Raw genomic sequence first — 22,772 nt, forward strand, 5'->3', positions numbered from 1 at the left:
CAGTTCTTAAAGGGGAGGGTCGATCTTGCTCTCCATCCACATCCTGCTCATTGCAGCCTTGAATCTCGGCCTGGAGAGACCTGGACATCAAATCTGCTGGAAAGAACAATGGAGAGGCCCAGGGAAAGAGCTCAGAGTGCAGCCCCCACAGTCTCTTCTAAATCGATGCAAGGAAGGTCAAATCAAAACCAACCTGCAAAGTGCTGCTCAGTCCCCGAAACTCCTTCACACAGCATTGAATCTCTCCACATTAGGTGTTAGTGAGACCGCACCGGGAATACTGCGTACAGTTTTGGTGTCCATACTTAAGAAAAGACATACTTGCTCTCGAGTCAGTACAAAGAAGGTTCACTCGGTTAATCCCGGGGATGAGGGGATGGACGTATGAGGAGAGGTTGAGTAGATTGGGACTCTACTCATTGGAGTTCAGAAGAATGAGAGGCGATCTTATTGAAACATATAAGATTGTGAAGGGGTTGGATCGGGTGGATGCGGGGAGGATGTTCCCGATGATGGGTGAAACTAGAACTAGGGGGCATAGTCTTAGAATAAGGGGCTGCTCTTTCAAAACTGAGATGAGGAGGAACTACTTCACTCAGAGGGTGGTAGGTCCATGGAATATGCTGCCCCAAAAAGCTGTAGAAGCTACATCATTACATAAATTTAAAACAGAAATAGACAGTTTCCTGGAAGTAAAGGGAATTAAGGGTTACGGGGAGCGGGCAGGAATTTGGACATGAGTCTAGGTTCGGATCGGACATGGCCCTGTGGGTAGCGGAGCGGGCCCAGGGGCCGTGTAGCCTGATCCTGCTCCTATTTCGTGTGTCTAATTCTGTTAGATTCAGGAGATGGTTCTGTGATAGTGGATTGGCGGTTAGGATCAGATCAGCCATGATCTTATTGAATGGCGGAGCAGGCTCGAGGGGCCGATTGGCCTACTCCTGCTCCTATTACTTATGTTCTTAAGTCTCTCTCTCTCTCTCAGAATGCGTGGTGCAAAAATGTCGCCAACTAAAAAAAGGGCAGGAAGCGGTGGCCTTTAAATAGCGCTCCCCCCAGTCCCTTCCCCACTGCAAAACGCTCCCCTCAACCTGTCGTTGCTAGCGCCAGGCGGTAAGGCAGGGGGGCGCCACTCAATATCCAGCCCGGGGCGCTGCACGCTCGACTGCCGGCGCGGGAGATCGTGGCGGTCGTGTTTAGCGCCGCCGCAAAACATCTGGTCACTTTTGTTGTGGAGTATTTTAAACCAACACTCGGCACAAAGTTTTCAGAGCGACGGTCAAGTTGTCTTTATTACCCCGGTGGGGACACAGTCGGCTCTGTCTTTAGCCAGACTTCTCCAAATTGTTACAGCACACACTACATTGTTATACATTAAAATACGCATGACAGCCTCGTGCACAATTCATTCCTGCCACTTGATTGGATCTTGGCCCGCCTGCCCCTGCACGGATTGGTTACAAATCTGAATGTAAACACGTGTCAGCGGCCTGCTCCATCAATCACTCAAACTGCTGAATGCTGATTGAAAGATACCTTGGAATGTGAGCTAGGTAATAAAGCTGTTCAAGGCAGTTGAAATGTTGGAGACACTTGGGGGAAAAATTCAGTTGGTTGCGCCTCCCGTTAGCGCCTTAAGAGGGCGCCAAGTGGGGCGCAAAGCAACTAGCGCCCGGGCGCGGCGATGTTTGCGCCGCTCGCGAAATTAACTAGACATTTTGCGACGGCGCTAAACACTACCACCGCGGTCTCCCACGCCAGCAGATCGTGAGGTCAGTCGAGCATGCAGCGCCCCGGACCGGATATTGAATGGCGGCCCCCTGCCTTACCGTCTGCCGCTAGCAACGACAGGTTGAGGGGAGCGTTTTGCTGTCAGAAAGGGAATGGGGGAGCACTATTTAAAGGCGGCCGCTTCCTGCCTGTTTTTGTCGGTGACATTTTTGCACCACGCATTCTGAGAGAGAGAGCGAGAGAGAGAGACTTCAATTCAATTCAATTTTATTTGCCATATGTACTAGTACAATGGAATGCTTACTCCCCGTCGGGACACGTCAGCTATTCTTACAGCGCCGTGTTCAGAAAGTCAATTCTTTGGCATCCAGTGGCAGTGGGAGCACGATGTCCCTCAGCCGCTCCGTCCTCCTCGTCACCGCGGCCTCCTCCTCACTGTTGCCGGCTCGGCTCCACGTGTGGTGGCCTGCTTCTCCCGCTCACCCTCTGGCCACCATTCCCGGCTCCCCTCCTCCCAGTCGGACTGCGAGTCGTGGTGGCTGCTGCTGCTGCGTCCCGATGCGCTGCGCTGCCTCCGCCCGACTCGCCGAACACCTCGCTCCGGTTGCGGGAGCGAGCGGCGAGAGCGGGCCGCCCGAAGCAGGGAGAGCGCGCTAGCGCCGGACCGTCTCGGTTGCCATCTTGATTCCCTGGACTTCTGTAGTGATTCAACGTTGTGTGAAGGAGTTTTGGGTACTGAGCAGCACTTTGCAGGTTCATTTTGATTTGCCCTTCCTTGTATCGATTTAGAAGAGACTGTGGGGGCTGCACTCTGAGCTCTTTCCCCGGGCCTCTCCATTGTTCTTTCCAGCAGAATTGATGTACGGGTCTCTCCAGGCCGAGATTCAAGGCTGCAATGAGCAGGGTGTGGATGGAGAGCAAGATCGACCCTCCGCGTTTAAGAACTGGCCGGCGCCAGTGTGTCTGTGTTCCATTGCTGACTGACATCACATGAGCTTCGCCAGCGCTCTGAGGTAGCGCCTCGCTCCTCGGCCTTAAGAGAGGTGTGTAGCGCCTGATTTAGCGCTCCAATCACCTCCAGGGGCGATAAAAGCCAAGTTTGCCGTCGGAGGCGATAATTAGCGCCAGGCGCTAAACTTTGCGCACGGCCGCTAATGGCGCCCCAAGCGGGGCGATACCGAATTCCCCCCCCCCCCCCGCACCGTCTCCACTTAATTGCTTTTTTTCTTTTCAAAGGTCCGCTTATCTTGACCGCATCTTTATAGATGTGGCCTTTCATGTTGGCCCCTGTCTTTCCGACACCATTCAGTGAAAAACTGCCAGCGATGTCATCTGAACACTTTCCCCACTGCAATTTCACGAGCAGCGCAAACATCGCCGCGCCCGGGCGCGAGTTGCTTTGCGCCCACGGGAGGCGCAAAGCAACCGAATTTTTCCTCCACTGTTGAACCACGGACACACGGGTTAAATAAGGAACACAACTAGGCCTGTCCTAGAGTCTGCAAGTGTCCAAGTTGGCCAAACTTGAAGACTTGAAGCTAGGACCCCAGCTATTCACAATATATATTAATGATCTAGACGAGGGAACTAGATGAAATATCTCCCAAGTTTGCAGACGACACAAAGCTGGGTGGGCGTGTGTGCGGTGAGGAGGATGCAGAGAAACTCCAGTACGATTTGGACAGGTTGGGCGATTGGGCAGATGCAGTATAACGTAGACAAATGCGAGGTTATCCACTTCGGTGGCAAAAACAGGAAGGCAGATTATTATCTGAACGGCAATAGATTGGGAGAAGGGGAAGTGCAACGAGACCTGGGTGTCCTTGTGCACCAGTCGCTGAAGGTAAGCATGCAGGTGCAGCAGACGGTTAAGAAGGCAAATGGTATGTTGGCCTTCGTAGCGAGAGGATTCGAGTACAGGAGCAAGGATGTCTTGTTGCAGTTGTACAGGGCCTTGGTGAGACCACACCTTGAGTATTGTGTGCAGTTTTGGTCGCCTTTCTGAGGAAGGATGTTCTTGCCATGGAGGGAGTGCAGCGAAGATTCACCAGACTGATACCTGGGATGGCAGGAATGACGTATGAGGAGAGATTGGGTCGATTGGGCTTATACTCGCTGGAGTTTAGATGAATGAGAGGGGATCTCATTGAAACTTATAAAATTCTAACAGGACTAGACAGACTAGATGCAGGAAGGATGTTCCCGATGGCGGGGGAGTCCAGAACCAGGGGTCACAGTCTAAGGATAAGGGGTAAGCCATTTAGGACAGAGATGAGGAGGAATTTCTTCACCCAGAGAGTGGTGAACCTGTGGAATTCTCTACCACAGAAGGCAATTGAGGCCAATACATTAAATATATTCAAGAAAGAGTTGGATATATTTCTTAAGGCTAAAGGGATCAAGGGATATGGGGAGAAGGCAGGGACAGGGTACTGAGTTTGGATGATCAGCCATGATCTCATTGAATGGCGGAGCAGGCTCGAGGGGCCGAATGGCCGACTCCTGCTCCTATCTTCTATGTTTCTATGTCCTAGAGTCTTCAAGTGTCCCAAGTTGGTCAAACTGATGATCACCCGAAGTCCGTTCAATTCTTTGGACGTCTTGTCTTCTTTGGACCAGGACATCTTTTGTCTTCGCCCACTGCAGTCAAAAACCCAACGAGGTCTTGTGTCCGTTCCTCTAGTTCTCTGTGCTCCGAGTCTTCATGTGGCGTCTCAGTCAGTGGCTCGTGCAAAGCATGGCGCTTCTCCTTGTCCTGGTCCGCTCAAAGCCGAGTTGGGTTACTCCCTCGCTGCAGATTAATGAGGGTCTTATCGCAAGATGACTGGCTGCAGAGCACCTCCAGGCCTGTCCCCGGCCACGGTGCTTCCGGTATCCGAATAATATCGTCTGTTTAATGCTCCTCCCACGCCCTGCCTCCAACGTGCATTCATAGAAACATAGAAGATAGGAGCAGGAGTCGGCCATTCGGCCCCTCGAGCCTGCTCCGCCATTCAATGAGATCATGGCTGATCATCTAAATTCAGTCCCCTGTCCCTGCCTTCTCCCCATATCCCTTGATCCCTTTAGCCTTAAGAAATATATCCAACTCCTTCTTGAATATATTTAATGAATTGGCCTCCACCGCCTTCTGTGGTAGAGAATTCCACAGGTTCACCACTCTCTGGGTGAAGAAATTCCTCCTCATCTCTGTCCTAAATGGCTTACCCCTTATCCTTAGACTGTGACCCCTGGTTCTGGACTCCCCCGACCATCGAGAACATCCTTCCTGCATCTAGTCTGTCTAGTCCTGTTAGAATTTTATAAGTTTCAATGAGATCCCCTCTCATTCTTCTAAACTCCAGCGAGTATAAGCCCAATCAACCCAATCTCTCCTCATACGTCATTCCTGCCATCCCAGGTATCAGCCTGGTGAATCTTCGCTGCACTCCCTCCATGGCAAGAACATCCTTCCTCAGATAAGGCGACCAAAACTGCACACAATACTCAAGGTGTGGTCTCACCAAGGCCCTGTACAACTGCAGCAAGACATCCTTGTCCCTGTACTCGAATCCTCTCGCTACGAAGGCCAACATTCCAGAGCAGTGCAGCCATCGCTAATGGTTCTCTTTTGTCTTGAAGTTCTTCCTCTTCACAATGTTTGAGCTGGATTTCCCTTCACTGTCGCTGCACAAGAGATTGCAGAGCTCTGAGATGCAGAGGCATCTGGGTGTCCTAGTGCATGAAAGCAGAGAGTCGGGATAAATGGGTCATTTTCGGGTTGGCAAACGGTAACTAGTGGGGATGCCACAGGGATCGATGCTCTTTACAATCTACATTAATGACTTGGATGAAGGGACTGAGTGTATGTGGCTGGTCCAGTTAAGGTGGTGGATGGGGTGCCGATCAAGCGGGGCTGCTTTGTCCTGGATGGTGTCGAGCTTCTCAAGTGTTGTTGGGAGCTGCACTCATCCAGGCAAGTGGAGAGTGTTCCACCACACTCCTGACTTGTGCCTTGTAGATGGTGGAAAGGCTTTGGGGAGTCAGGAGGTGAGACACCCGCCGCAGAATACCCAGCCTCTGACCTGCTCTTGTAGCCACAGTATTTATGTGGTCCAGTTAAGTTTCTGGTCAATGGTGACCCCCAGGATGTTGATGGTGGGGGATTCGGCGATGGTAATGCCGTTGAGTTGAATGTCAAGGGGCGGTGGTTAGACTCTCGCTTGTTGGAGATGGTCATTGCCTGGCACTTCAGTAGGATATTATCACCGTTACTGAGACATGGCTGAAAGGAGGGCAGGAATGGCACCTCAAGATTCCTGGTTACAGGGTTATCGGTCGAGATGGAGAGGGGGTTAAGAAAGAAGGGGGTGGTCGCAATATTGGTTAAAGAAACAATTACAGCTGTGAGGAGGGATGATATCTTGGAAGGATCATCGAGCGAGGCCATATGGATTGAACTAAAGAACAAATAAGGCTGTTTCCAGTGGGGTTCCGCAGGGCTCAGTACCAGGTCCCTTGCTTTTTGTGGTATATATCAATGATCTAGACTTGAATATGGGGGGTATGATTAAGAAGTTTGCAGATGATACTAAAATCGGCTGTGTGGTTGATACTGAAGAAAGAAGCTGTAGACTGCAGGAAGATATCAGTAAATTGGTCAGGTGGGCAGAGCAGTGGCAAATGGAGTTGAATCCGGAGAAGTGTGAGGCAATGCATTTGGGGAGGGCTAACAAGGAAAGGGAATACACATTAAATGGTAGGACACTGAGTAGTGTAGAGGAACAAAGGGACCTTGGAGTGCATGTCCACAGATCCCTGAAGGTCGCAGGACAGGTAGATAAGGTGGTTAAGAAGGCATACGGAATGCTTGCCTTTATTAGCCGTGACATAGAATACAAGAGCAGGAGGGTTTATGCTTCAACTGTATAAAACACTAGTTAGGCCTCAGCTAGAGTACTGCGTGCAGTTCTGGTCACCACATTACAGGAAAGATGTGATTGCACTAGAGAGGGTACAGAGGAGATTTACAAGGATGTTGCTGGGAGTAGAGAATCTTAGCTATGAGGAAAGACTGGATAGGCTGGGCCTGTTTTCCTTGGAACAGAGGAGGTTGAGGGGAGACCTTGTTGAGGTGTATAAAGTTATGAGGGGCCTAGATAAAGTGGATAGAAAGGACCTATTTCCCTTAGCAGAGGGGTCAAAAACCAGGGGCCACAGATTGAAAGTAATTGGGGGAAGGTTTAGAGGGGATTTGAGGGGAAATTTCTTCACCCAGAGGGTTGTGGGGGTCTGGAACTCACTGCCTGAAAGGGTGGTAGAGGCAGGAACCCTAACCACATTTAAAAAGTCCTTGGATGTGCACTTGGGGTGCTGTAACCTGCAGGGCTACGGACCTAGAGCTGGGAAGTGGGATTAGGCTGGAGAGCTCTTTGTTGGCCGGCGCGGACACGATGGGCCGAAATGACCTCCTACCGTGCTGTAACGTTCTATGATTCTGTGATACAAGGACGGGTGGGAAAGCAAGTTGTGCAGAGGACTCAAAGAACCTGCAAAGGGATACAGACGGGCTAGGTGAGCGGGCAAACATTTGGCAGATGGAGTATCACGTGGGAAAGTGCGAGGTTATCCACTTTGACAGGAAAAATAAAAAAGCAAATTATTATTTAAATGGAGCAAGATTACAAAATGCTCCAGTTCAGAGGGACCGGGGGGTCCTTGTGCATGAAACACACACAGTTAGCATGCTGGTACAGCAAGTAATCAAAAACGCAAATGGAATATTGGCCTTTATTTCAAGGGGGTTGGAGTATAAAAGCAGGGAAGTCCTGCTATAACTGTACAGGGTATTGGTGAGACCACACCTGGAGTACTGAGCACAGTTTTGGTCTCCTTATTTAAGGAAGGATATACTTGCATTGGAGGCAGTTCAGAGAAGGTTCACGAGGTTGATTCCAGAGATGAGGGGGTTTGACTTATGAGGAAAGGTTGAGCAGGTTGGGCCTACACTCACTGGAATTTAGAAGAATGAGAGGTGATCTTATTGAAACATAGAAGATACTGAGGGGGCTCGACAGGGTAGATGCCGAGAGGATGTTTCCCCTCGTGGGGAAATCTAGAACTAGGGGGCACGGTCTCAGAATAAAGGGTCGTCCTTTTAGAACTGAGATGAGGAGGAATTTCTTCTCAGAGGGTCGTAAATCTGTGGAATTCTCTGCCCCAGAGAGCCGTGGAGGCTGGGTCATTAAATACATTTAAGGTGGAGATAGACAGATTTTTACAAGATAAGGGAGTGAAGGGTTATGGGGAGCGGGCAGGGAAGTGGCTTTGAGCCCCAAGATCAGCCATGATCTCATTGAATGGCGGAGCAGGCTCGAGGGGCCGAGTGGTCAACTCCTGCTCCTATTTCTTATGTTCTTATTAATCGCAGAAGGTTACTATGCAGGTACAGCAAGTAATTAGGAAAGCTAACAGAGTGTTGCCGTTTATTGCGAGGGGATTTGAATACAGAAGTCGGGAGGTTATGCTTCAGTTATACAGGGCATTGGGGAGACCATATCTGGAGTACTGTGTACAGTATTGTTCTCCTTATGTAAGGAAGGATGTAAATGCGTTGGAAGCAGTTCAGAGAAGGTTTACTGGACTAATACCTGGAATGGGCGGGCTGTCTTATGAGGAAAGGTTGGACATGCTGGGCTTGTGTCCGCTGGAGTTTAGTAGAGTAAGAGGTGACTTGATTGAACCATATAAGATCCGGAGGGGTCTGGACAGGGCGGATGTGGAGAGGATGTTTCCTCTTGTGGGGGAATCTAGAACTAGGGGGTCACTGTTTAAAAATAAGGGGTCGCCCATTTAAGACAGAGAGGAGCAGAGATTTTTTCTCACAGAGGGTGGTGAGTCTTTGGGACTCTCTTCCTCAGAAGGCGGTGGAAGCGGAGTCTTTGAATATTTTTAAGGCAGAGGTGGACAGATTCTTGGTGAACAAGGGGAGGTGAAAGGTTATCGGGGGCAGGCGGGAATGTGGAATAATCGGATCAGCCACGATCTTATTGAGTGGCGGAGCAGGCTCGAGGAGCCAACTCCTGCTCCTAATTCGTATGTTCATAGAAACATAGATGATAGGAGCAGGAGTAGGCCATTCGGCCCCTCGAGCCTGCTCCGTCATTCAATGAGATCATGGCTGATCATCCAAATTCAGTACCCTGTCCCTGCCTTCTCCCCATATCCCTTGATCCCTTTAGCCTTAAGAAATATATCCAACTCTTTCTTGAATATATTTAATGAACTGGCCTCCACTGCCTTCTGTGGTAGAGAATTCCACAGGTTCACCACTCTCTGGGTGAAGAAATTCCTCCTCATCTCTGTCTTAAATGGTTTACCCCTTATCCTTAGACTGTGACCCCTGGTTCTGGACTCCCCCGACCATCGAGAACATCCTTCCTGCATCGAGTCTGTCCAGTCCTGTTAGAATTTTATAAGTTTCAATGAGATCCCCTCTCATTCTTCTAAACTCCAGCGAGTATAAGCCCAATCGACCCAATCTCTCCTCATACGTCATTCCTGCCATCCCAGGTATCAGTCTGGTGAATCTTCGCTGCACTGCCTCCATGGCAAGAACATCCTTCCTCAGATAAGGCGACCAAAACTGCACACAATACTCAAGGTGTGGTCTCACCAAGGCCCTGTACAACTGCAGCAAGACATCCTTGCTCCTGTACTCGAATCCTCTCGCTACGAAGGCCAACATACCGTATTCCCCACCCTCTCCTCTCCCTCACTCTATACCTTTCTCCTTTCTCCCCTCCCTCTTCCTTCCCCCCCACCCCCCCACCCTGCAGCCGCCCAGAAGCTGTGCCACCTGCTGGGTCTGAACGTGACCGAGTTCACCCGCGCCATCCTCTCGCCGCGCATCAAGGTCGGACGGGACTACGTGCAGAAGGCGCAGACCAAGGAACAGGTGAGCGGAGGGCGGGCAGACGCTGCCAAATGTTCCTCGTTGAGAGGCGCGCGCGGTAATCTGAACGGTCCCGCGCAGGCCGCTCACCGGCTTCGACCTACGACACCGCGCACGCAATGGGATCGCCCATCAAAAGAAGCAAACCGCGTAGAAAAAAAGCGCAGCTTACGGTGAACGTGGGACACTACCCACCCTCCCAGTGGCAGAGGGTTCCATTTTTATTTGTTCCTGGGATGTGGGCATCGCTGGCAAGGCCGGCATTTATTGCCCGTCCCCAGTTGCCCTCGAGAAGTTGGTGGTGAGCCGCCTTCTTGAACCGCTGCAGTCCCGTGTAGTGAAGGTGCTCCCACAGTGCTGTTAGGGAGGGAGTTCCGGGATTTGGACCCAGCGACGATGAAGGAACGGCCGATGTCTTTCCGAGTCGGGCTGGTGTGTTTGACTCGGAGGTGGAACTTGGAGGTGGCGGTGTTCCCATGCGCCTGCTGCCCTTGTCCTTCTAGGTGGAAGAGGTCACGGGTTTGGGAGGTGCTGCCGAAGAAGCCTTTCTCTGTCCCCCTCTCCCTCTCTCTGAGATCTCGGAGGGTTGTAGGGGCTGGAGGTTCGATCCCTCCAATGGGAGAAGGCCTGGATTATGCGGCTCGAGTCCTAGAGTATATACATCTACCTCCGACAGTGCAGTGCTCCCTCAGTACTGGCACCGGGGAGTGTGGGCCTGGATTATGCGGCTCGAGTCCTAGAGTATATACATCTACCTCCGACAGTGCAGCGCTCCCTCAGTACTGGCACCGGGGAGTGTGGGCCTGGATTTTGGGGCTCGAGTCCTAGAGTATATACATCTACCTCCGACAGTGCAGCGCTCCCTCAGTACTGGCACCGGGGAGTGTGGGCCTGGATTATGGGGCTCGAGTCCTAGAGTATATACATCTACCTCCGACAGTGCAGCGCTCCCTCAGTACTGGCACCGGGGAGTGTGGGCCTGGATTGTGGGGCTCGAGTCCTAGAGTATATACATCTACCTCCGACAGTGCAGCACTCCCTCAGTACTGGCACCGGGGAGTGTGGGCCTGGATTATGGGGCTCGAGTCCTAGAGTATATACATCTACCTCCGACAGTGCAGCGCTCCCTCAGTACTGGCACCAGGGAGTGTGGGCCTGGATTATGGGGCTCCAGTCCTAGAGTATATACATCTACCTCCGACAGTGCAGCGCTCCCTGAGTACTGGCACCGGGGAGTGTGGGCCTGGATTATGGGGCTCCAGTCCTAGAGTATATACATCTACCTCCGACAGTGCAGCGCTCCCTCAGTACTGGCACCGGGGAGTGTGGGCCTGGATTATGGGGCTCAAGTCCTAGAGTATATACATCTACCTCTGACAGTGCAGCGCTCCCTCAGTACTGGCACCGGGGAGTGTGGGCCTGGATTATGGGGCTCGAGTCCTAGAGTATATACATCTACCTCCGACAGTGCAGCGCTCCCTCAGTACTGGCACCGGGGAGTGTGGGCCTGGATTATGGGGCTCGAGTCCTAGAGTATATACATCTACCTCCGACAGTGCAGCGCTCCCTCAGTACTGGCACCGGGGAGTGTGGGCCTGGATTATGGAGCTCGAGTCCTAGAGTATATACATCTACCTCCGACAGTGCAGTGGTCCCTCAGTACTGGCACCGGGGAGTGTGGGCCTGGATTATGGGGCTCGAGTCCTAGAGTATATACATCTACCTCCGACAGTTCAGCACTCCCTCAGTACTGGCACCGGGGAGTGTGGGCCTGGATTATGGGGCTCAGGTCCTTCGGTGGGTGGGGGGGGGCGGAGGTGATGGGAAGCTTCTGCTCTGTAGCCCTTTCTGCACATGTCCGCCCGTGTCCCCAACTTGTGTGCAATTGGACTCTAGCTGACCGTCCTGTTTCTCCCCCGCCCGCCCACAGGCAGATTTTGCCATCGAGGCCCTGGCCAAGGCCTCTTACGAGCGCCTGTTCCGCTGGCTCGTGCACCGCATCAACAAGGCCCTGGACCGGACCAAGAGGCAGGGGGCCTCCTTCATCGGAATCCTGGACATCGCCGGATTCGAGATCTTCCAGGTAGGTCGGCGATCTGCTAAAGGGTACGGGGCCTGGTATTTGACTGGGTGGGATATTAAAGGGTGCGGGGGAGAGTGGGATTAGACTGGGATATTAAAGGGTGCGGGGATTGAGGGGGAGAGTGGGATTAGACTGGGTGGGATATTAAAGGGTACGGGGAGTGAGGGGGAGAGTGGGATTACACTGGGTGGGATATTAAAGGGTGCGGGGAGTGAGGGGGAGAGTGGGATTAGACTGGGTGAGATATTAAAGGGTGCGGGGAGTGAGGGGGGAGAGTGGGATTAGACTGGGTGGGATATTAAAGGGTGCGGGGAGTGAGGGGGAGAGTGGGATTAGACTGGGTGGGATATTAAAGGGTACGGGGAGTGAGGGGGAGAGTGGGATTAGACTGGGTGGGATATTAAAGGGTACGGGGAGTGAGGGGGAGAGTGGGATTAGACTGGGTGGGATATTAAAGGGTGAGGGGGAGAGTGGGATATTAAAGGGTACGGGGAGTGAGGGGGAGAGAGGGATTAGACTGGGTGGGATATTAAAGGGTACGGGGAGTGAGGAGGCGAGTGGGATAAGACTGGGTGGGATATTAAAGGGTGCTTGGAGTGATGGAGAGTGGGATTAGACCGGGTGGGATATTAAAGGTTGCGGGGAGTGAGGCGGAGAGTGGGATTAGACTGGGTGGGATATTAAAGGGTACGGGGAGTGAGGGGGAGAGAGGGATTAGACTGGGTGGGATATTAAAGGGTGCGGGGAGTGAGGGGGAGAGTGGGATTAGACTGGGTGGGATATTAAAGGGTGCGGGGAGTGAGGGGGAGAGAGGGATTAGACTGGGTGGGATATTAAAGGGTGCGGGGAGTGAGGGGGAGAGAGGGATTAGACTGGGTGGGATATTAAAGGGTGCGGGGAGTGAGGGGGAGAGTGGGATTAGACTGGGTGGGATATTAAAGAGTGAGGGGGAGAGTGGGATTAGACTGGGTGGGATATTAAAGGGTACGGGGAGTGAGGGGGAGAGTGGGATTAGACTGGGTGGGATATTAAAGGGTACGGGGAGTGAGGGGGAGAGTGGAATTAGACTGGGTGGGATATTAAAGGGTGCGAGCAGTGAGGGGGAGAGTTGGATTAGACTGGGTGGGATATTAAAGGGTACAGGGAGTGAGGGGGAGAGTGGGATTAGACTGGGTGGGATATTAAAGGGTGCGGGGAGTGAGGGGGAGAGTGGGATTAGACTGGGTGGGATATTAAAGGGTGCGGGGAGTGAGGGGGAGAGTGGGATTAGACTGGGTGGGATATTAAAGGGTGCGGGGAGTGAGGGGGAGAGTGGGATTAGACTGGGTGGGATATTAAAGGGTACGGGGAGTGAGGGGGAGAGTGGGATTAGACTGGGTGGGATATTAAAGGGTGCGGGGAGTGAGGGGGAGAGTGGGATTAGACTGGGTGGGATATTAAAGGGTACAGGGAGTGAGGGGGAGAGTGGGATTAGACTGGGTGGGATATTAAAGGGTACGGGGAGTGAGGGGGAGAGTGGGATTAGACTGGGTGGGATATTAAAGGGTGTGGGGAGTGAGGGGGAGAGTGGGATTAGACTGGGTGGGATATTAAAGGGTGCGGGGAGTGAGGGGGGAGAGTGGGATTAGACTGGGTGGGATATTAAAGGGTGCGGGGAGTGAGGGGGAGAGGGATTAGACTGGGTGGGATATTAAAGGGTGCGGGGAGTGAAGGGGAGAGTGGGATTAGACTGGGTGGGATATTAAAGGGTGCGGGGAGTGAGGGGGAGAGTGGGATCAGACTGGGTGGGATATTAAAGGGTGCGGGCAGTGAGGGGGAGAGTGGGATTAGACTGGGTGTGATATTAAAGGGTGCGGGGAGTGAGGGGGAGAGTGGGATTAGACTGGGTGGGATATTAAAGGGTGCGGGGAGTGAGGGGGAGAGTGGGATTAGACTGGGTGTGATATTAAAGGGTGCGGGGAGTGAGGGGGAGAGTGGGATTAGACTGGGTGGGATATTAAAGGGTGCGGGGAGTGAGGGGAGAGTGGGATTAGACTGGGTGGGATATTAAAGGGTATGGGGAGTGAGGGGGAGAGTGGGATTAGACTGGGTGGGATATTAAAGGGTACGGGGAGTGAGGGGGAGAGTGGAATTAGACTGGGTGGGATATTAAAGGGTACGGGGAGTCGGGGAGAGTGGGATTAGACTGGGTGGGATATTAAAGGGTGCGGGGAGTGAGGGGGAGAGTGGGATTAGACTGGGTGGGATATTAAAGGGTGAGGGGGAGAGTGGGATTAGACTGGGTGGGATATTAAAGGGTACGGGGAGCGAGGGGGAGAGTGGGATTAGACTGGGTGGGATATTAAAGGGTACGGGGAGTGAGGGGGAGAGTGGGATCAGACTGGGTGGGATATTAAAGGGTGTGGGGAGTGAGGGGGAGAGGGATTAGACTGGGTGGGATATTAAAGGGTGTGGGGAGTGAGGGGGAGAGTGGGATTAGACTGGGTGGGATATTAAAGGGTGAGGGGGAGAGTGAGATTAGACTGGGTGGGATATTAAAGGGTGCGGGGAGTGAGGGGGAGAGTGGGATTAGACTGGGTGGGATATTAAAGGGTACGGGGAGTGAGGGAGAGAGTGGGATTAGACTGGGTGGGATATTAAAGGGTGCGGGGAGTGAGGTGGAGAGTGGGATTAGACTGGGTGGGATATTAAAGGGTGTGGGGAGTGAGGTGGAGAGTGGGATTAGACTGGGTGGGATATTAAAGGGTACGGGGAGTGAGGGGAGAGTGGGATTAGACTGGGTGGGATATTAAAGGGTACGGGGAGTGAGGGGAGAGTGGGATTAGACTGGGTGGGATATTAAAGGGTGTGGGGAGTGAGGGGGAGAGTGGGATTAGACTGGGTGGGATATTAAAGGGTGCGGGGAGTGAGGGGGAGAGTGGGATTAGACTGGGTGGGATATTAAAGGGTGCGGGGAGTGAGGGGGAGAATGAGATTAGACTGGGTGGGATATTAAAGGGTATGGGGAGTGAGGGGGAGAGTGGGATTAGACTGGGTGGGATATTAAAGGGTACAGGGAGTGAGGGGGAGAGTGGGATTAGACTGGGTGGGATATTAAAGGGTGCGGGGAGTGAGGGGGAGAGTGGGATTAGACTGGGTGGGACATTAAAGGGTGCGGGGAGTGAGGGGGGAAAGTGGGATTAGACTGGGTGGGATATTAAAGGGTGCGGGGAGTGAGGGGGAGAGTGGGATTAGACTGGGTGGGATATTAAAGGGTACAGGGAGTGAGGGGGAGAGTGGGATTAGACTGGGTGGGATATTAAAGGGTACGGGGAGTGAGGGGGAGAGTGGGATTAGACTGGGTGGGATATTAAAGGGTGTGGGGAGTGAGGGGGAGAGTGGGATTAGACTGGGTGGGATATTAAAGGGTGCGGGGAGTGAGGGGGGAGAGTGGGATTAGACTGGGTGGGATATTAAAGGGTGCGGGGAGTGAGGGGGAGAGGGATTAGACTGGGTGGGATATTAAAGGGTGCGGGGAGTGAAGGGGAGAGTGGGATTAGACTGGGTGGGATATTAAAGGGTGCGGGGAGTGAGGGGGAGAGTGGGATCAGACTGGGTGGGATATTAAAGGGTGCGGGCAGTGAGGGGGAGAGTGGGATTAGACTGGGTGTGATATTAAAGGGTGCGGGGAGTGAGGGGGAGAGTGGGATTAGACTGGGTGGGATATTAAAGGGTGCGGGGAGTGAGGGGGAGAGTGGGATTAGACTGGGTGTGATATTAAAGGGTGCGGGGAGTGAGGGGGAGAGTGGGATTAGACTGGGTGGGATATTAAAGGGTGCGGGGAGTGAGGGGAGAGTGGGATTAGACTGGGTGGGATATTAAAGGGTATGGGGAGTGAGGGGGAGAGTGGGATTAGACTGGGTGGGATATTAAAGGGTACGGGGAGTGAGGGGGAGAGTGGAATTAGACTGGGTGGGATATTAAAGGGTACGGGGAGTCGGGGAGAGTGGGATTAGACTGGGTGGGATATTAAAGGGTGCGGGGAGTGAGGGGGAGAGTGGGATTAGACTGGGTGGGATATTAAAGGGTGAGGGGGAGAGTGGGATTAGACTGGGTGGGATATTAAAGGGTACGGGGAGCGAGGGGGAGAGTGGGATTAGACTGGGTGGGATATTAAAGGGTACGGGGAGTGAGGGGGAGAGTGGGATCAGACTGGGTGGGATATTAAAGGGTGTGGGGAGTGAGGGGGAGAGGGATTAGACTGGGTGGGATATTAAAGGGTGTGGGGAGTGAGGGGGAGAGTGGGATTAGACTGGGTGGGATATTAAAGGGTGAGGGGGAGAGTGAGATTAGACTGGGTGGGATATTAAAGGGTGCGGGGAGTGAGGGGGAGAGTGGGATTAGACTGGGTGGGATATTAAAGGGTACGGGGAGTGAGGGAGAGAGTGGGATTAGACTGGGTGGGATATTAAAGGGTGCGGGGAGTGAGGTGGAGAGTGGGATTAGACTGGGTGGGATATTAAAGGGTGTGGGGAGTGAGGTGGAGAGTGGGATTAGACTGGGTGGGATATTAAAGGGTACGGGGAGTGAGGGGAGAGTGGGATTAGACTGGGTGGGATATTAAAGGGTACGGGGAGTGAGGGGAGAGTGGGATTAGACTGGGTGGGATATTAAAGGGTGTGGGGAGTGAGGGGGAGAGTGGGATTAGACTGGGTGGGATATTAAAGGGTGCGGGGAGTGAGGGGGAGAGTGGGATTAGACTGGGTGGGATATTAAAGGGTGCGGGGAGTGAGGGGGAGAATGAGATTAGACTGGGTGGGATATTAAAGGGTATGGGGAGTGAGGGGGAGAGTGGGATTAGACTGGGTGGGATATTAAAGGGTACAGGGAGTGAGGGGGAGAGTGGGATTAGACTGGGTGGGATATTAAAGGGTGCGGGGAGTGAGGGGGAGAGTGGGATTAGACTGGGTGGGACATTAAAGGGTGCGGGGAGTGAGGGGGGAAAGTGGGATTAGACTGGGTGGGATATTAAAGGGTGCGGGGAGTGAGGGGGAGAGTGGGATTAGACTGGGTGGAATATTAAAGGGTACGGGGAGTGAGGGGGAGAGTGGGATTAGACTGGGTGGGATATTAAAGGGTACGGGGAGCGAGGGGGAGAGTGGGATTAGACTGGGTGGGATATTAAAGGGTGCGGGGAGCGAGGGGGAGAGAGGGATTAGACTGGGTGGGATATCAAAGGGTGCGGGGAGTGAGGGGGAGAGAGGGATTAGACTGGGTGGGATATTAAAGGGTGCGGGGAGTGAGGGGGAGAGTGGGATTAGACTGGGTGGGATATTAAAGGGTACGGGGAGTGAGGGCAGAGTGGGATTAGACTGGGTGGGATATTAAAGGGTGCGGGGAGTGAGGGGGAGAGTGGGATTAGACTGGGTGGGATATTAAAGGGTACGGGGAGTGAGGGGGAGAGTGGGATTAGACTGGGTGGGATATTAAAGGGTGTGGGGAGTGAGCAGGAGAGTGGGATTAGACTGGGTGGGATATTAAAGGGTGTGGGGAGTGAGGGGGAGAGTGGGATTAGACTGGGTGGGATATTAAAGGGTACGGGGAGTGAGGGGGAGAGTGGGATTAGACTGGTTGGGATATTAAAGGGTGCGGGGAGTGAGGGGGAGAGTGGGATTAGACTGGGTGGGATATTAAAGGGTGTGGGGAGTGAGGGGGAGAGTGGGATTAGACTGGGTGGGATATTAAAGGGTGCGGGCAGTGAGGGGGAAAGTGGGATTAGACTGGGTGTGATATTAAAGGATGCGGGGAGTGAGGGGGAGACTGGGATTAGACTGGGTGGGATATTAAAGGGTACGGGGAGTGAGGGGGAGAGTGGGATTAGACTGGGTGCGATATTAAAGGGTGCGGGGAATGATGGGGAGAGAGGAATAGACTGGGTGGGATATTAAAGGGTGCGGGGAGTGAGGGGGAGAGTGGGATTAGACCTGGTGGGATATTAAAGGGTGCGGGGAGTGAGGGGGAGAGTGGGATTAGACTGGGTGGGATATTAAAGGGTACGGGGAGTGAGGGGGAAAGTGGGATTAGACTATGTGGGATATTAAAGGGTACGGGGAGTGAGGGGGAGAGTGGGATTAGACTGGGTGGGATATTAAAGGGTACGGGGAGTGAGGGGGAGAGTGGGATTAGACTGGGTGCGATATTAAAGGGTGCGGGGAATGATGGGGAGAGAGGAATAGACTGGGTGGGATATTAAAGGGTGCGGGGAGTGAGGGGGAGAGTGGGATTAGACTGGGTGGGATATTAAAGGGTACGGGGAGTGAGGGGGAAAGTGGGATTAGACTATGTGGGATATTAAAGGGTGCGGGGAGTGAGGGGGAGAGTGGGATTAGACTGGGTGGGATATTAAAGGGTGCGGGGAGTGAGGGGGAGAGTGGGATTAGACTGGGTGGGATATTAAAGGGTACGGGGAGTGAGGGGGAGAGTGGGATTAGACTGGGTGGGATATTAAAGGGTACGGGGAGTGAGGGGGAGAGTGGGATTAGACGGTGGGATATTAAAGGGTGCGGGGAGTGAGGGAGAGAGAGGGATTAGACTGGGTGGGATATTAAAGGGTGCGGGGAGTGAGGGGGAGAGTGGGATTAGACTGGGTGGGATATTAAAGGGTACGGGGAGTGAGGGGGAGAGTGGGATTAGACTGGGTGGGATATTAAAAGGTGCGGGGAGTGAGGGGGAGAGGGGGATTAGACTGGGTGGGATATTAAAGGGTACAGGGAGTGAGGGGGAGAGTGGGATTAGACTGGGTGGGATATTAAAGGGTGCGGGGAGTGAGGGGGAGAGTGGGATTAGACTGGGTGGGATATTAAAGGGTGCGGGGAGTGAGGGATTAGACTGGGTGGGATATTAAAGGGTACGGGGAGTGAGGCGGAGAGTGGGATTAGACTGGGTGGGATATTAAAGGGTTCGGGGAGTGAGGGGGAGAGTGAGATTAGACTGGGTGGGATATTAAAGGGTACGGGGAGTGAGGGGGAGAGTGGGATTAGACTGGGTGGGATATTGAAGGGTACGGGGAGTGAGGGGGATTAGACCAAGAGTTCTCCTTGCTGCGGCTGTCCTGGTAGCTGCGTTGAGTTGTGTTCCCTTCTCTTGCCCTCCGCTCTCTCCCAGTTGAACTCCTTCGAGCAGCTGTGCATCAACTATACCAACGAGAAGCTGCAGCAGCTCTTCAACCACACCATGTTCGTGCTGGAGCAAGAGGAATACCAGCGGGAGGGCATCGAGTGGAACTTCATCGACTTTGGCCTGGACCTCCAGCCCTGCATCGACCTCATTGAGAGGCCTGTAAGTAGAGTGTGGGGGTGTGGTGAGTGTGAGAGTGTTAGAGTGTTAGTGTTAGAGTGTGAGACTATGAGAGTGTGAGAGTTTGTGAGTGTGTGTGTGAGAGAGTTAGAGTGTGTGAGTGTGAGTGAGAGAGTCTGAGTGAGAGCGTGTGAGAGAGAGTGAGTGTGAAAGTGAGTGTGAGAGAGAGTGTGAGAGAGTGAGAGAGTGTTTGTGTGTGTGAGAGTGAGTGAGTGTTAGAGTGTGAAAGTGTGAGCGTTAGAGTGTGAGAGTGAGTGTGAGAGTGTGTGCGAGTGTTAGAGTGTGAGTGTGTTACAGTGCGAGAGTGTTTGGGTGTGAGCGAGAGTGCGGGGGTGTGAGCGAGAGTGCGGGGGTGTGAGCGAGAGTGCGGGGGTGTGTGTGAGAACGAGTGTGAGTCCATTAACGTGCTTTCCCCAGAGCCTCACTGGGGCTGAGAGCCGCACAGATCCTGATTTGCTGGATTAAGTGTCTCCGGGGCGCCCCCCCCCCGCCCCTCACTCTCGCGCCACTCCGCAACATCTCCTGGGAGGTGGGGGGCCGGGGAGACGAGCGGGCTCGGCAGAGGCCCCCCCCCCCCCCCCGCAGCCTGCGGGAGCAGCTCCGGGGACGTGGGTGGGGGGCCGGGGATACGAGCGGAGCTGCTGGGCCCGGCGATCGGAGCCGGCGCTGTTCCGCGCCGACCTCGGACGACTGCAATAACCGCCCTGTTTCTCCCCCCTGGCAACTCCAGGCCAACACCCCGGGGATCTTGGCCCTGTTGGATGAGGAGTGCTGGTTTCCCAAGGCGACCGACAAGACATTCGTGGAGAAACTGATCCAAGAACAGGGCACGCACCCCAAGTTCCAGAAAGTCCGACAACTGAAGGACAAGGCCGACTTCTGTGTCATCCACTACGCCGGCAAGGTCAGTGGGGGTGACAGGGACGGTTTGGGGGGCGGCGGGGGCGTTGCTGGTTGAGTATTTTGTGCAGTTTTGGTCGCCTTATCTGAGGAAGGACGTTCTTGCCATGGAAGGAGTGCAGCGAAGATTCACCAGACTGATACTTGGGATGGCAGGAATGACGTATGAGGAGAGATTGGGTCGATTGGGCTTATACTCACTGGAGTTTAGAGGAATGAGAGGGGATCTCATTGAAACTTATAAAATTCTAACAGGACTAGACAGACTAGATGCAGGAAGGATGTTCCCGATGGCGGGGGAGTCCAGAACCAGGGGTCACAGTCCGAGGATAAGGGGTAAGCCATTTAGGACTGAGATGAGGAGGAATTTCTTCACCCAGAGAGTGGTGAACCTGTGGAATTCTCTACCACAGAAGGCAGTTGAGGCCAATTCATTAAATATATTCAAGAAGGAGTTGGATATATTTCTTAAGGCTAAAGGGATATGGGTAGATGTATATACTCTAGGACTTGAGCCCTGTAATCCAGGCCCACACTCCCCGGTGCCAGTGCTGAGGGAGTGCTGCACTGTCGGAGGTAGATGTATATACTGTGACGAGTGGCACTGGGTGAACCCAACTGCAGGAAGGCAAACTGAGGCAGAGGTTAGGTTGCATAAACAAAGGTAGACTTTACTAGAAACAAACAAAACAACAACAGCACAGATACAGGCCGGCAAGAGGATCACAAGGCAGTGTGAAACTCAAGACTGAGCACCAGACATAAAACTAAGCACCACTTAAATAGCAGGCATATAACTAGGCACAGGTGAGTACGACTAGGAAGAAAGAAGGAAACAATTAAGAGTTCATGGTGCCCTCTGGTGGTGAGGCGAGGCAGAACCTGGGCCATTCCTGACAGGACCCCCCCTCCTAGGAATGGCCCCCGACGTGCCCCCAGAAGGTCCATGGCGACGACGAATAAAGTCCTGCACCAAGTCGCGATCCAGGATGTTCCGGTCCGGGACCCAGGAGCGTTCCTCCGGACCATATCCCTCCCAGTGCACCAGGAACTGGAGTCCCCCGCGAACCCGGCGAGAGTCCGTCAGGCGACGGACCATGTAGGCAAGCTGGCCGTCGATGATGCGGGGAGCAGGGGGAGGCCTCGTGGCGGGCGCCAGGGAACTGATGGCCACTGGCCGAAACACGTGGAAGGTGGGATGAATCCGCATGGAGCGAAGCAGCTGGAGACAGTAGGACACCGGGTTGACCTTCCCCAACACCATGAAGGGACCGATGAAACGGGGCGCCAGCTTGCGGGACTCCACCCGCAGCGGGAGATCCTGCGTAGAAAGCCAGACCTTCTGACCAGGACGGAATGAAGGAGCCGGTCTGCGCCGCTCGTTGGCCTGGATCCGTCGTTGCCGAGAAGCTCGTTGTAAGGCCAGCCGCGCTCTCCTCCAGGTCCGTCGACAGCGCTGGACAAACTTCTCCGCGGAGGGAAACCCCGCCTCGAGCTCCTGCAACAGTGGAGGCTGAAACCCGAACTGGCACTCGAATGGCGATATTCCTGTGATGGAGCAGCGCAAGGTGTTGTGCGCGTACTCAGCCCAGACGATGTGACGGCTCCAGGTCGCAGGGTTAGCGGACACGAGACACCCCAGGGTCGTCTCCAGGTCTTGGTTGATCCGTTCCGTTTGACCGTTGGACTGAGGGTGGAAGCCCGAGGAAAGGCTGATAGTAGCTCCAATGAGCTTATAGAAAGCTCTCCAAAACCGGGAGGCGAATTGTGGACCACGGTCAGAGACGATGTCAAGAGGCAAACCGAACAACCTGAAAACATGCTGGACCATGAGCTCGGCTGTCTCTTAGGCTGAGGGAAGCTTGGGCAAGGGCAGAAAGCGACAGGCTTTGGAGAAGCGATCCACGATGACCAGAATGACAGTGTTGCCTTGAGGTGGTGGAAGGCCTGTGATGAAATCCACAGCGAGGTGTGACCAGGGCCGAGTGGGAATGGGGAGAGAATGCAGCAAACCCTGGGGGGCTGGATCGAGGGTTCTTGTTTCGTGCACAAGCTGCCACGAACGCCTTTACGTCCCTCTCCATGGTGGGCCACCAGAACCTTCTGCGAAGAAACTCCAGCGTCCTGGATGACCGGTGAATCAAGACGAATGCCCCCACTGCAGGACTTGAGCGTGCCGTGTTGGGAACAAAAAAGGCGACCTGGTGGGCCGTTGCCAGGGTCTGCCTCCCTCTGTTGCGCCTTTCTGACCAGCGTCTCGATCCCCCAAGCGAACCGGTGCTACAATTCGAGAAGTTGGAAGAATAGGTTCTGGTTGTCTCTCCCGCTCGGGTGGATCAAACTGCCTGGAGAGAGCGTCAGGCTTGAGATTCTTGGATCCTGGACGATATGACAGGACAAAGTCGAAACGATTGAAAAACAGTGCCCAGCGAGCTTGACGAGAGTTAAGCCGTTTGGCCTCCTGGATATAGGCCAGATTCTTATGGTCTGTCCAGACAATGAACAGGTGTTTAGACCCCTCCAACCAATGTCTCCACTCCTCCAGTGCCAACTTAACTGCTAGTAGTTCCCTGTTTCCAATATCATAGTTTCGCTCTGCAGGAGTGAGTTGGCGAGAAAAGGCGGCGCAAGGGTGCAGTTTGTTGTCGTTAGACCGCTGGGACAAAACGGCACCCACTCCTATATCAGAGGCATCCACCTCGACAATGAAGGGGAGTGAGGGATCAGGAATCACGAGGACAGGAGCAGACGTGAAGCGCCGCTTGAGATCCTCGAAAGCCTGCGCCGCCT

The 22,772-nt window shown here is 53.6% G+C and overlaps 1 protein-coding gene across 2 annotated transcripts in view; it reads left to right on the top strand.

Annotated features, from left to right (window-relative positions):
- The window catches only part of LOC147084862 (myosin-10-like), a 117,523-nt gene that overhangs the window by 21,902 nt on the left and 72,849 nt on the right, over positions 1-22,772 (top strand). For both annotated transcript variants that reach the window (XM_085979570.1, XM_085979571.1), the window contains 4 exons: positions 9,549-9,667; positions 11,595-11,747; positions 18,891-19,064; positions 19,813-19,986. In XM_085979570.1, the coding sequence (XP_085835696.1) occupies positions 9,549-9,667; positions 11,595-11,747; positions 18,891-19,064; positions 19,813-19,986 (620 nt within the window). The remainder of the gene's footprint in view (positions 1-9,548; positions 9,668-11,594; positions 11,748-18,890; positions 19,065-19,812; positions 19,987-22,772) is intronic.

Source organism: Somniosus microcephalus, unplaced genomic scaffold, assembly GCF_052327205.1.
Source record: "Somniosus microcephalus isolate GS21.2 unplaced genomic scaffold, FLI_Smic_1.0 unresolved_chr9, whole genome shotgun sequence".
NCBI classification, from domain to species: domain Eukaryota; kingdom Metazoa; phylum Chordata; class Chondrichthyes; order Squaliformes; family Somniosidae; genus Somniosus; species Somniosus microcephalus.